Source organism: Macadamia integrifolia, chromosome 4 (assembly GCF_013358625.1).
Source record: "Macadamia integrifolia cultivar HAES 741 chromosome 4, SCU_Mint_v3, whole genome shotgun sequence".
In the NCBI taxonomy this organism is placed as follows: Eukaryota; Viridiplantae; Streptophyta; class Magnoliopsida; order Proteales; family Proteaceae; genus Macadamia; species Macadamia integrifolia.
Genome location: NC_056560.1, coordinates 37165296 through 37180080, shown reverse-complemented (window position 1 = coordinate 37180080; position 14785 = coordinate 37165296). Strand labels below are relative to the sequence as shown.

The 14785-nt window shown below is 40.9% G+C and overlaps 2 protein-coding genes across 3 annotated transcripts in view; both read right to left on the bottom strand.

Moving 5' to 3' along the window:
* Positions 1-3015: 3015 nt before the first annotated feature.
* On the bottom strand, positions 3016-3982 carry LOC122077575 (agamous-like MADS-box protein AGL80). Its single transcript, XM_042643545.1, has one exon. The coding sequence runs from the start codon at positions 3913-3915 to the stop codon at positions 3307-3309; it is 609 nt and encodes a 202-aa protein (XP_042499479.1). The 5' UTR covers positions 3916-3982; the 3' UTR covers positions 3016-3306.
* A 3588-nt stretch (positions 3983-7570) lies between these two features.
* The window catches only part of LOC122077560 (probable protein phosphatase 2C 44), a 59611-nt gene continuing 52396 nt past the window's right edge, over positions 7571-14785 (bottom strand). Inside the window, exon 6 of one of the 2 annotated variants that reach the window (XM_042643523.1) lies at positions 7571-7978. In XM_042643523.1, the coding sequence (XP_042499457.1) occupies positions 7823-7978 (156 nt within the window). In that variant the 3' untranslated portion in view covers positions 7571-7822. The remainder of the gene's footprint in view (positions 7979-14785) is intronic. The other variant, XM_042643526.1, reaches the window with a different exon arrangement.

The window sequence follows — 14785 nt, the reverse complement described above, 5'->3', positions numbered from 1 at the left end:
AAGTGCTCCACCTTCTCAAGAAGCACAAAACGCTCATTCTCTTGAGAGAACTTTTCCCTTTTGGATCCCTCCAAGTCCCGATTCAATTCTTTTGCTTGAAGGGTCAGCTAGGCCACATGGTTGTTCGTCTGCATATACTCCCACACTTAGAAAAAGGAGGCAAACAAGAAAAGAAATTCGACACTAAAAAAAGAAACATGCCCCCGCTAAAAAAATACAAGTGTTGGTGACCATCGTGGACATGCACTCCCGTTGCACGTTGGCCACGTCCTTCGGAAGGCACCCCTTTTGGATGAGCTCCTGTGCCACCCTCTCGATAGTGAAGGTCTCATCTACTTTGATGGACCACCCAGGGTTAAAGCCAACCTCTATCCTACCTGAGACCCCAAGTGGGCTCCGAAGATGGGTCTTGCCACCGGAGGGCACCTCGGTAGGGTGTGTCTCTCCCTGCGTAGGAGTGGCAAGGGCCTGGTTAACCTAGGTGGGAGGGTCGGAAATTTTGGCCTTCTTCGTCTCCCTCGAAGCATCAACACTCGGACCCTTCCACTTTCCATTCTACTTCTCCTGCTATTATTTCTTCATTTGGGCCTACATCTTAGCCACAGACTCCTTGTACTGAGCCCTCGTAGGTTACACTGCAAAAGGAGTTGGGAGCAAGATTAGACAATGAAAACAAACAGGGGCTCCATTGTGTCTCGGACTCACCAAGGCTAAGCTCGAACATGAAGAGGACAACGTCGGATTGAAGGCTATCGGTTTCGACGGGAGGATAACGGAGCTTATCCTTCATCAACGCCACCAAATCTGCATATAACCCAAAGAGGGATGGAGCGGTGTTCACCGACTTCAGGTTGGAGAAGTCCCACACAGTGCCGAAAGGAAGACCCTCCGACGACCCCACAAAGAAAAACTTAAGCTTCCACCCATGGACGAGGTAGGGTATCATTTCAATAACTTTACGTCCTTACGAGGGCTAAAGTAGTACCATCCCGAATCACACTTACTTACGTGAAGGGTGAATCAGTTAACAAAGACAGCCAATGATAGAGGCCTCATATGAAGGGAGAAGAAGAGAATAAAACTCAGGACTTACCAATTCCCATATGGCATGAGCTGGGTAGGACAAATCATAATGGCAAAAGACTGGAGTGAAGAAGGGGTGAAGGGGAAGCCTTGCCTTGCCTTGCCTTGAAAAACTCTTTATATAGACATAGTTCGTCGGGGTTCCTATAACTCGCCCTATCAGTGGGCCTGGCCACCCTCAGAGCAAAGGAATAAAAAACCCCACATTTAACCCTTGTCTCCTTGAGTTCGGTGTTGGACATGGTTGACACAATCTCTCAAGCGTCGACGTCGAGGGCATCATCATTGTTGGCCCTTGCCTCGAAGAGGTCCTCACGAAGGGCACCATCATCCTTGTCGCCCTCAAGATAGGCGAGGGCTGGTCCAGCTCTCCCCTTATTCTGGGAAGACGAGGCCCCCTTCATGCAACGAGAGGATGGGACAAAAGAGTCCCTTGACGATGGCAGTTCGGGCGAGGAGTCCGAATACATGCCTCTCACAATCCTTATGTCGTCTCCTATGGAGTCGGAACGAGTCCGCTCGAAGGATGATGAGCTACTAATAGTGTGACTAGACATAAGGCACACCGGGGAACTAACTACTGAAAATCAAAGGAAGAGAGAAGATATGACGACTGAAGGAGAGGAGCTCTGTGAGGCTAGAAAAGAGATGGAGACAAATGGGGAAAAGGCCACCTCTTATAAAACAAGTGGAAACAGTCCGACTCCCCCAAGCATTAATGACAACGCCACATCATTGAGGGGGATTCCTGAGGCTCACTTGAATCAGACACATGAGTGAAATGAAGAAGGGCAGGATCAACCCTCGGTCCATTCCCCTCGGGTGGGGGCTCAGGCTAAGGCCAAGGCCAAGCAGACCTGACCGAAGGGTACTCCCTCGGTTAGGGGCCCAGGCTAAGGCCGAGCAGACCTAACCGAAGGGTCCTACCTTAGTTGGGGGCTCAAGCCAAGACCGAGCGGACCTAATTGAAGGGTCCTCCCTTGGTTGGGGGCTCAGGCCATAGCTGAGCAGACCTGATCGAAGGGTCCTCCCTCATTTTATCACCCCTGATGGCTTCTTAAATGATGATGATTTTCATTTGAGGCGTAAGGATACTATAATCTATAGACTTGACTTATTCAAAAAACCATCTATATCTGTAGATTTGTACTCAGACCTTTGGTTCGACCAATTCCCCCATTGGGTGGTCATGGAGTCATTATTTGTTTTGTGGGTTTTAGACCCTAATTCTAGATGGCAACTTTTATTCGGTTATCTCTCTCTTCTTCCCTAAGAGATGATATAGAGGACAAAGTTGTGCCTATACTTGCCCCCATCCCACCAATCGTCCTCACACCATCCAGTTAAGGACAACATTGTTCATCATATTGGACTACGTAATAAGGTCTACAAACAACATATAAAAGAATGAAAATAGTAATAACTATTAAATACAAATAAGGAACTTATGCAACAGAATTCAATGGTCCCACACAATTTTGGCTTCCCTCATAGCCTCAAAGCATGTCGGAGTCTACCAAGCCCTGTAAAGTCTGCAATCAATGAAGTTCGGAGCCTCCCGCCTCTCCTTTTCTCGTGGATTTCAAAGATAATTCCGTAGGTTTGGATAAATGGACGAGGAAGGGGCTCTTTAGCTCCTTGTTTTGACTCCCTATATGATCAACAACGGTAAGGTTGTTCCATTGCAACATTGTGGTCACAAGTTTGAATCGGAAAACAACCTCTCTGGGTAGCGATGGTAAGAATGTGTGCATTACGACCCTCTCCAAACCCCGTAGTGGTGAGAGCCTCGTGTATTATGTTAGATGGACACATTTCCAACAAAAAACTAAACAATCTCTCTGTGAAGCGAGGGTAAAGCTGTGTGCATTATGACCCTCCCCAGACCCCAAAGTGATGGGAGCCTCATGCATTGGTTTGAAAGGACACATCTTTCCAACAAGAAAACTTTTTCTTGATCCAGGATTGCAAAACCAGTACAAACCTAATTAAGCAAGCAAGAAAAAAAAAATATATAAATCGACTCCTAAAACAAAACCTTTTTCTACCAAAATTAAAAAAAATAAAACCAAAACATAAATACCCTAGATATTTTAAGGAATGAAACGATTGGATCGGAAACTAATATTATCCATCGAGACAAGTCACCATAAGAATTTGATTTCCACCAAATCAAATCCGATATGTCCATATATTTTTTATTCTTCAATTCAAATCTCTGAATCAAAGTGGTTTCCCAATTCCCATAGAAAGCAGAGCCTCCATTGCCGTTTTGTCCTTTCCACTAGCTTCTCCACCACCACCACCACCACCACCACCATCATCATCATCATCCCCAACAATAGTAGTAGTGATCCTCCTCAGATCATTAATCCTGTTTTGGATCTCCTTGATTCTTTTTTCAGTGAGCCATACCAGATCACCTAGAGCCTCGAGGCTTAGATCTTTCAAATCCTTATTAGCTGCAAGACAATCATACATGAGTTTGGTGGTCTCCAATACTTGATTCTCCCTCATCTGTGACTTCAATTTTTCCTTTAACTTTCCAATCCTTTGCTTGAGGAACTCTTGTTGGTTCATCATCTTCTTTGCTTGTTCCATCTCAGACAAGTTCTTGAATCTCGTGAGCACGGCTTTGGCATCTGAAGGGGATGGCGGCCAAAAGTCTGGATTTGGATCACAAGGACCGTAGATGATGGCCACAGCATTCACCCCACATAGGGTGCTCAGTTCACTCACCTTCTTCAGTACGCCCTTCTTTCTTTTCCTGAAGGTGGTTCTCCTTGTTGCCTCGTCAGCAATCAATTCAAGCTTAACCTTCTTCCTAGACATGGTTAGTAGTGGAAGTTTTGAGAGGGAGAAGGCGAGGGAGATGAGGGATGATCGAGGAGGGGTTATCAAGAGGGTATATATCTTGGGAAATTTAAGATTTTTAGGAAGCTTTTGTCTCCTTATTTATTTATAGATATTTATGGTAAGAAATCTTGAATTCTAGATATGAAGATTGTGGCGCTATATTAGGGAGGTGACAAGGAGGGTGTTGAACACACTTGGTTGGAGTAATCTTATTTCCTAATCTGTACCCCAAAAAACAAATGTTATTTCCTAATTAAGTGCCACTATTCAACCTATCAGTCGTTAATATTGAGTCAGGTTCCAAGAATAATACAGACTGGATCCTCATTATCACATCTAATATGAAAGGATATGAAAGGAGAGAGAGGGCTTTATGTTAAAACTGTTGTGTATCTATTATATAAATAAGCTGGTAATGCATGTCAATGTCCGGTTTTGAAAGAGCAACCTAGTGCACGAGGCTGCCGCTACTGCAGGGTCAATGTACGGTTTTGGTATGACAAAACTGATTTTTTTTTATTTTTTTTTTGGGGGGGGGGGGGACTATATGCCAGGTATGGTATCTATATTTAAGATAAAACCATTTGGTATGTATCGAATTACCAAAATTGTACGGAAATATCGAATTATATACTCATTTATATATATATGGAAAAATTGGCAAAAATATTGTACCGAAATCAATTGAATAACAAAATCGTATCGAATAAAAACCATAGCGAGCAAGTCTGATAGTGGTAGTGAAATGTAGGATTTTTCTCAGCATGGTATGGTTCTGGTGTTGACTCTTGGCTTGATGTATTGTACTAATACGTACTATATATCAGTACCATACCAAATTAACACCCTTATATACTGGCAATGTCTAAGAAGATAGGCCATGAGAAATCGTCTACTTTATTTTAGAAAGGAGAAATAAGAAGTTTTTGCCTAGACAAGGACCTAGGACCTATGATTAAAAAATTTAACTCCATTGAATTGGTCTAACTTAAGATTGTTTTGGTTAGGTTGTATACCAAGGAAGGTGTTAGGTATCCTAGTCCACCCGATTAAGCCAGTCTTTTTAACTGTTTGATACTTTTAGTAAATAATAAATGAGAAAATGTCGTCCACACAACCTATGTATCGTACGCTCTCTCAAAATTAATTAGGGGCAAGGGGAGGGGCGTAAGAGTTTTTGGACCATTGGATCACATGGTGAGCCTCACCACGTAGATAAGGGAAACTATCCTAAAAGGAATAAAGCTAACTAAAAAGGATATGAATAACCTAAGCACTACACAAAATATTGGATAATATAATGCTAAACACATACCAAAAGTTCAAATAACAATAAGAGTAAATTACTTGGCCCTCCCTAGACTATGGCCCGATTTTAAACCACCTTATGTTTTGGATGTTTCACCCACACACCTTAAGGCTGGTAGTGTTAGTCACATGTTAGTTGTGAAATATAAGAGATCATTTTATCCTTATTATATCTTCAACTCAAACATCACAAATCAAAAGACTATTTACCCTGATCACATTTTCAACCCCAACATCCCAAAATGTTTCGCACACAATGGATTTTTTTATTATTATTTTCTCTCTCCTTCGTCACGTGGGGCCTTGTAGATGATATTGTTCCTTACCCTACCATTGGTTTGACCTGAGGAACCCTCTACCATAACAAATATCTCTAGATTTACTTAAGTGCATCTCTAAATTTACCATGGCATAATTCTAGAATATACATAAAAGGAAAGGTAATTTATATCGCCACCCCTGGAGAATGCCACTATTATAAGAACACCCCCTCTGTTTCACCAAAATAGACTCAGACCCCCTACCGTCAATCACTGTTAAGGAATATACCTTATATGCTGATGTCAGCAACTTTATTTTATTTTAAATACCAAAATGGCCTTATTAAATACAAAGTACCTAAAATACCCTTGCAATCAGTTAATATTTCTTTCACCCAAATCCATAAATTTGGACTCAATTCCAAGACCTAATTTACCTTTCTCCCAAATCGTAATTTTTGGACCACCAACGATTGTTCAGAGCAGTGGCAGTGGCATCGGTGACGGACGGTGACCCACAAGACCTTGTGGCGACTAAGAAAAACCCCTCTGATATAGTCAATCATGTGTTTCTTCTCTCTCCAGTTGATTGGATTCCAAGCAATTTTCAGCCAACTTATTTGTGTTTCTTCTCCGCAGGCGGCAACCAGCATTGACTCTCCTCCACCGATACACTCCCTCAGTCTCTCAGCTCTCACCACTCTCTCTCTCTCTCTCTCTCTCTCTCTCTCTCTCTCTCTCTCTCTCTCTCTCTCTCTCTCTCTCTCTCTCTCTCGTGCTTCATGACTATATGAGTACTATAGTAATTGCTCAAATCCTTCCATGTCTCCTTTTTTTCTTTTTTTTTTAATCACCTGAATTTCCGTCCTGCTAATAGATAGGAGGACTTCGTTACTGGAACTTCAATAAAATTCTACTTTATAGAGCCAGATCCATCTCCTTAATGGATGCAACAAAGGAAATAAAAATTCCTTCCATACATTACAAATAGTGGTGCCATGTCAGGGTAAAGGATGAGTTGTGCTAATTTACAATCACCCAACATATGTTACAGAGGGTTAAATTCAAACCCTTGATTCTGCTTCCATCCTATATAATTCTAGTTTAGTGGCAGCAACTGATTGGCGTTGCCTCTCTTTCTTCTCACGATGGCGTCTTACGAAATACTCAACATGCTTGGAGGTAGGTATTGCTCAAGAGAACTGAAAACAGAAGGAACGAACTCCAATTGTAGATCATCGTAGTTCTCCGGCACATGTTCGGTGTTTGGACACAACCGAAGCTTCTGGCTAGCCAACAGAAGACGACTCGAGGTGACAACCCCGTTGCCATTGCTTTTGCCAACTTGAGACTCTTCTCTTCGGTCCATGGAGCAATCGCAGGACATAATTGGTAGTTAGCAGGAGGAGGCCACACCAGATCGAGCTAACTGATGCCAATGGCGGACATACAAAGCATTTTAGGAATAAATGCTAATAAACATTCGCCTTCTGAATTATGCTTCCATGTCTCCTCGGTCGATCATCTGTGTGGTTGCTGTCGTCCTATTACAAGTATTGTTCATCGATCTGATCACAGCTTACACATGTTGAAGAACACCGCCGATAGTGGTATTGTGCGTCACTCTCTCTCTCCCCGGCATCTCTCTGCACTTGATGTCTCCATGAAGGTGAGAATAGGTAGGAGTGAAGAGGAATTGGGATAAATGAGTTTTAGTGAAAAGGGTATAAAGGTCATTTTAACTCTTGACTTAACAGTGACTGACGGTAGAGGGTCTGAGTCTAATTTGGTGAAACAGAATGGGTGTTCTTATTATAGTGGCATTCTCCAGGGGTGGCGCTATAAATTACCCTAAAAGGAAGGACCAAGTTTCCTTGCCGTTCACCACTTGGAAATCAGGGCCACTCGAAAGGGAGGGGGAGGGGTAGGGGTGAGGAATTTCAGACCCTTGGATCACATGGTGAGCGTCATCGGGCGGTCAAGAGAAACTTTATCCTAAAAGGAATAAAGCCAACTAAAAAGGATATGAATAGAAACTTACCTAAGCACAACACAAAACGTTAGAAATATAAAACCAAACACATACCAAAAACTCATATAACAATAAGAGTAAATCACTTGGTTCTCCCATGAACTATGGCCCGATTGCAAGCCATCACCGTGTTTCGGAAAATTACACCCACACCCTGAAGGTTGACGGTGTTAGTTGTGAAATGTAAAGGACCATTTTACCCTACATCTTCAACTCAAACATCCTAAAGCAAAAGACCATTTTACCCTTATTACATCTTCAACCAACACATTCCAAAATAGAACTAATCAATGATTGCAAGTGACGCGACAGGCAATGGCTGCAAGCGATAGACAAAGATATCGAACCAGAACTCCCATCGACATGATTTAAGGGCTGGTGGGCCTTGAGCTGACCGGATCGGCATGAACATGAAATTCCCTGGGGTCAAAGTCGTCGCCTGCAATTCATAAACAGATCGAGGAGGGGCTTCTTTAATCAAGTGCTCTGTTTTGTTTTCCTAAAGGCCAATGAAGGAACTGGCTTTTCAACTAATTAGGAAGTCATGTAATTATTCATGACATGTAAAAAATAAAATTCTTATAGCTTATAATTTGAAATCATAGCAACTAACTGATACCGAAGACTAGCATCAAACTCAATTGGAACGTCAAAATTCTAAATGTCGTAAATGACAAAGAAACCACATGTTTACCAAACTACCGAATCCCACTTGTCCTATTTTATATCTGCCAAGAATTGCAACTAAATGCTCCAAATGCTAGAACAGATTCCCACGAAATCCCAAAACCGAATCCCACTTGCTGTAGTTCATAACAAAGAAGAAGACATAACAACATTCCTTCCACCTCAAAAGCTCCTTAAAACAATAAACCCAGTTGGAATCAGAGCTTAAAATAGCAAACATCAATACCCACAAACAAAAAACCACGAAATCCTCCAACAGAAAATCCACAAACCCCTTAAAATCAGACCCAAAAGTTCAAATTAAAACCATGAAATCTGTTAAAACCACTCCTTAAAAAATCCCTTCCATGAATTATATAAATTCAGTTGGAATCTAAAGAAAGATCAAGGGACTAAGGGAGAGACCAAACCCTAAATAGAGCAAAGTATATGTCACATGTCGATGATCCACTAGTACAGAGAACATCTGAAGGTCTTGGTAGCACTAGAGCTCTGACTACCGATCGTCATTCGCTGTTCGCCAGGGAAGAGGTATTTCACCGGAGAAGATAAAGGCATGGTATATGGTTTTGTTTCTCAAGAGTCAAAATACAATAATGAAGGGTGATATGGGTAGTACTGAAATATTGTACAAACCTAACAGTAAAAATCTAATGGAGTGAGTCTGCTAGTAAAATTTAATATACTGGGAAGGTGGATGTAATTTCTGAAAATACAGGGGTGGGGGATGTAATAAGAGCAAAATACAGGAAAGGGATGTAAATTACTCTAAAAAAAAAGATGAAAAATTATGAAACTACCCCTAACTCTATTGAAAACCACCTCAAGGGGACTGCTCAATTGGTAAAGGCCAATACCTCAAAAGTAACAAGGTCATGAGTTCAACTCTCATCCGGGCCTAACAAACCCTCCACCGAAACCTTGAATGCATGTACCCTAAATGCAAGAAAATGAAAAAATAATAAAAAGAAAAAAAATTCTAATATGAACCATGTTGATATAGTAAAACTTAGATATTATCACAATAAAATAATGCATAAGAAAATATATGCAAAATGCCTAATTAATTGTATATGCAAAACATGATCCTAATGCAAGAAATTTATTCTAAAGTGCCTAAAAACCAAAATAAATTAAACGAACATCTATATGGACCCTGAATATACATAACAGAATAGACTAAAATATAGAAGAATATTCACCCAAGATTATAAGTGTTAAATGTTGTACATACTGTATGTACAATATTTAACTATATGACCAAGGCATGAATGAAAAAGCATTTAATATGAAAAATACTAATTTTTCATTAAAAGATAACAAATAGAATTAAAGTAAGTTTAAAATGAGATATGAAATAATTGAAATAGCCCTAGGCATGATATATATATATATATATAACTTGGCATGACATATAATCTTTATGCTTTAAATATAGATGCGAAATAACCCCAAACCTATATGTTTCTACCCTAATATCATAAAAACTAAAAATGAAATTCATTATTAGAAAAATTGGATTAAACTAAGAACCTAAATTTTTGAAGAAAAAAAAATTAAATTATTAAGACGCTAGAAACCACATAGAACAAGATAGAAAAAAAAAAAGTACAAAAAAATTTAGTTAAATCCTAAGTACTATCATGCCATAATGAAAAAAAAAAAAAAAGGTTAAATGAAAAAAAATATATATATAATAAAATTTTCAAAACAATAGAAAGCATAATAAATCCTAAAACCATGATACAAAATTCAAACCATGAAGAGTAAAAAAGCAATAAAGAAATCAAACTTGGAATATTACCACTGCCAGTGTTGGACCACAATGATGTTTCGTCACTAAAAGCATTAAATATCTCGGTAGAGAAGTCCAATGAACGTGAAATTGTAGAGATTGAAAATGGACTTATATATTTAAAAAGACACTAAAATGAGGATAGGAGGACAATCATAGCTTATGTGATAGCTTTTCAGCTCTATTGCATGGTTACTCTTAGCAATTAGGGTTTCCTTGCTTGGGTTTTTGGGTCCCCTAAGACATCGGATATAGTTTGTTTTATAACTTACCTTCTTCTTATGAAAGTTTTGAAATTTTAATCACCTTAATCCATTTGATTTTGAACTCGTTATGATTATTTTAATTGAGGGTATCAAACATGTTAGTATTTGGAGAAAAAACATATGGATGGAACAAGGAACAACCTGAGCAGCATGAAGCGAAGCATCATCTTGGTGTGACCACCACTGTTGGATATTTTGAATTAGACTTATGTCCATTAAACCCAATTTAATGAGATTAAATAAAAAATTACAATTTTTTTTGTGTGCATTCTAATCATCATGTTATGTGTATTAACCCAAAAGTATTGCTTACTTGTTCGCAACTGTGGATAGATTTGGGAAACCCGTTCTAGGGTTGCCTATAAACACTGTTTCCCTCCCCCCCATATTCCCTTTCTTTTTCTACCAGTGCTTTGATCCTAAAACAAGGTCTCAAGGTTTCGTAATGCGTAAAAAGACCATGTTGCCCTAGAGTGACTTGGAGGCTCAAACATTATCATAATGGGCTGAAACTTTCCAAATAACATAGTATCATGACATTAAAGCTAGCACAAAAATTTTGTGAAAATTCAACAATTTTGGTCATCATTTCATCAAACCCTAATTTTATATGCTTTCCTAATTTGGACATAGATTTGATGGTGTTCCAAATCAATTTGTGGTTGATTCTTGTATCATTAGATAAAACAACAACAACATCCAAAACCTTATCTCAGGGTCGGCTACATGGAGATTCCAAGCAAGGTCGAGCGCGAGGATCCATACAAAAAGATTGATGGGTTATATTGATCAGTCAAGCCAAAGCATCCTACATGCATTACGTCCACCACCAAGATAATCCATCACCCAACTTACTTTATGAAAGAAGAAATGAGATAATAAATTCTTAACAGCCTCGCTAAGCACAAAAGTAACAACTCGAACGCACAACTCCATATTGAGAACTAAATATGTAACACACAACTCCGTATTAAAAACTAGATAAGCAACCCACAACTCGAGCCAGTGGTGTCTGTGAATAGTGGTTCAATGTACCAGCATAAATCCCACCACCACAAGCAAACCAATTGCAACTCATGTGTGTTATGTCCATCTAGAAACCCAATTTTGTCACCCTTCCCCGGCAATGACGATACACGGATCTTGGTTGCGACTTCTCATTTCCAGTTGACGGAGATGTAGATGAATGAGATTCCCTGACCCAACCAATCCCTGCTTACCCAAACAAAATCCCAGAACCATGTGTGGGAGAGAAAAGATCAAAATTTTGGCTTCACATATACGGAGGAATTCGATCTAATGTGACTGTATGAATGGATAGTGCTTGGAATTACAATTCCAACGATATATGGTGCGTCAAAATCAGACCAGCGAAACTCCCGTAATTATTCTCAAAAGTTATCCTGCGCATGCGTACACAGCCGTCCACCCGCAGCCATCCACCATGATAGCTACCCACCTACCGCCCCGTACAGAGCCGTAAGGCCCTGTCCAAGGCCGTACCCCTGTTCTGTGCCCTTATGCCCCCGACAGCTGCTGGACACCTTTGTCTATAGCTTAGTGCCCCCGCCAACCGTCCTGCACTCCCGCATTTGCCCAAAACATCCCACCGACGATCGGAATTTTATGCTAAAAACTGGATTTTGGGAAAAGATCCCCCCTTTACCCGCTTGCACGCTCCACATGCTCCTGCTAGTATACCAAATATCTTTTCACCTTTTTGGGTGAAGAGAAGTTTCCTTTCACCTCTTTAAAAAAAAATATCATTTCACCTTTTTGGGTGAAGAGAAGTTTCCCATCACCTCTTTCAAAAAAAAAATATCTTTTCACCTTTTTGGGTGAAGAGAAGTTTCCCTTCACCTCTTTTAACAAAAATATCTTTTCACCTTTTTGGGTGAAAAGAAATTCTCCTTCACCCCTTTGGCCCAAAAAACACTATAAATAGCCCCCTTTTTCCTTTGAAAAAGGCATGCACTTGCCATTTTCTAGTCTCTTTGTGAAGAGCACTTTCTCTTTCCTAAATCCCCTCCCCCTTTGAGGTGTTTCTAGTCTTCGGAGAGATCTTTGTCAAGATCCGAAGTGTTATTTGGGCCTTCGAAGCACTTCAATTATATTTTCTAAAACTATATTTTTTTTCAAAAATCCCAGCCGACCCGACTTTTCCCAGAAGTAGACTATCCCTAGAGGAAGCTCTGCCGAAGTTTCGACCTGACTTTTCCCAGAAGTAGCCTATCCCTAGTGGAACTTCGGCATGACATTTTTCCAGAAGTAGCCGACCCTAGAGGAAGCTCTGCCAGAATACCAACCCAATCTTTCCCAAAAGTATCCCATCCCCAGCGGAAGCACTACCGAAATTAAAAGCCCAAAAGTAACAAACCCTAAGCCGGACCTCTAATTGCACACTACCATAGTCAGCATCTTTCAAAACAAGAAGTTGGAGGTCAAGACCATCTTTCCCTGAGCCTAGAGAATCTACAAGAAAGTCCGAGCCAACCAAGGGCCCACCCCTCTTAACCCGAAACAGGGGTCAAATCCAGGTACAATCTCTCTCCTCATACAAGTATCCACATACAATCTCTCATACATGAATAAATAAAGGGTTGGGAATACAAGAATCCTAAAATTAGCCACTTTTTGGTTCAGACACAATTCCACACCTCAAGTATTCCCTGCAGTCCATTTGGACACATCAGAGTAATTGGTTGACTTGTTTAAGTTCAGTGACATCTACGTCGTCTCTTCACGATAGTTTATTTCTAACTGATTGTATTTCGGTGCACATGGATCCGGAAGACATGGAAGCTCCTGATAAAGCATGGGTTCACCCTGTCGAGACATTGCAAGCTGAGATGATTGAAGTCAAGAATGGCTTAGCACAAGTGCTCCACTTACTTCAAAACCCTCTTACGGTTGACCCTACTCCGGTTACAGAAGAGCTAGATCAGAATAGGCTCACAGAGCATCGTGGAACTTCCTCTAGGGTAGAATCAGGAGAGCTAGATGCAGCTAGGACTACCGGTCAATGAGGAGTTTCACCCACCTTTCAGAATGGTCAGCGAGGAGCTTACTCCTGAATTCCCCCTCCAAGGGTGGTGATTAATGATGAAGAAGAAGAGTTTGCAGCACACGTCAGAATGGAGGATTTGATCCGAATTGGGAAAAGTCAGGACAGTCAGCTAGCAGATTCTGATGAGATAAGATTTTTCTCTGGAGCAAGAATTCTCAAGAAGTTCAAATGGCAAACTGACAGGTTCAATGGGTCCAAGGATCCTAAAGCTCATTTGAAGGTCTTCCTCAGCATCGCCAAGTCTTGGCAACTAGCAGATAACCAGATGGGTCAGGCATTCATGTGGACATTATCAAGTCTAGTTCTGAGATGGTTAGAGTCTGCACAAACACAGAATTGGGCAACAGTGGTGAAAGCCTTCACCAAGCAATACTCTTATAACACAGAAGTGGATGTGAAGCGGCGAGAGCTCAAGACTTTGAGGCAACAGCCTAGAGAAGGATTCACCTCTTTCCCTATGAGATTTAAGGATAAGGCCGCCCAAATGGCAGAGCGACCTTCTGAAGCAAAGCAGGTGGAGATGTTGATTGGAAACATGTCCAAACCATATTATGTTGTCCTTTATTATCAACATTTACAAACCTTTGAAGCATTGATAGCCACTGGGACACGTATTGAGAACAGAATCCTACGGGAAGCACAGTACCTTGGGACTCCTCAGGAAGGAGGAAAGGGTGCAAAGGTTGGACGAGGGAAAGGTCCAGAAACCAATGTTGTTAGTTCAGCCCAACAATCCGTAGCAGCCATCTCTCCATCACAACCATTTGAGATACAGGCAAATGCTCCTGCTCAGAAGCCCCCTGGTCAAAGAAGGCAATTTTCAGACTTGGGAATGCCAATAACAACAGTGTATGGGAAATTGAAGAAGCAAGGGTTATTGGGGACAGTGGCTCCGAGGGTGATTCCCACACCTCTCCCAACTTGGTATCGGGATCATGAGTATTGTGCCTACCATATCTAGAAGGGGCACTCCACAGAGAGTTGCCTAGGGCTACAATATGCAGTACAGGATCTAATGGATAACGAAACTATTGAAGTTGAAGTCAAACAGTCTCCCAATGTTACCACCAACCTATTCCTAGATTATGGTACAATTAGTAATTTGGATGAAGATGAATCCACAGAACCTGACCCCACTCAACTCATTGAGCCCAAGAAGCAAAAGGGTCGTATGACTACCTGTGATTATCAGAAGATCATAGGGCAGGGAGCCAAAACCTTGAGACTTTCCATGGAAGAGAAGTCATCAGAAGAAGAAACAGGGAGTGAAGAGCATATGTCCACCTTTCCTCCTTCATCATCAATCTCTGTTGAGAAGTCCACTACTTCATACATCTTACCTCACCAATCATTTTCCCAATATTATCCAGGATTGAACCTTCCATCATCATCCTACCAACCTTGACCTCCATCCAACTATCCTACTACTTA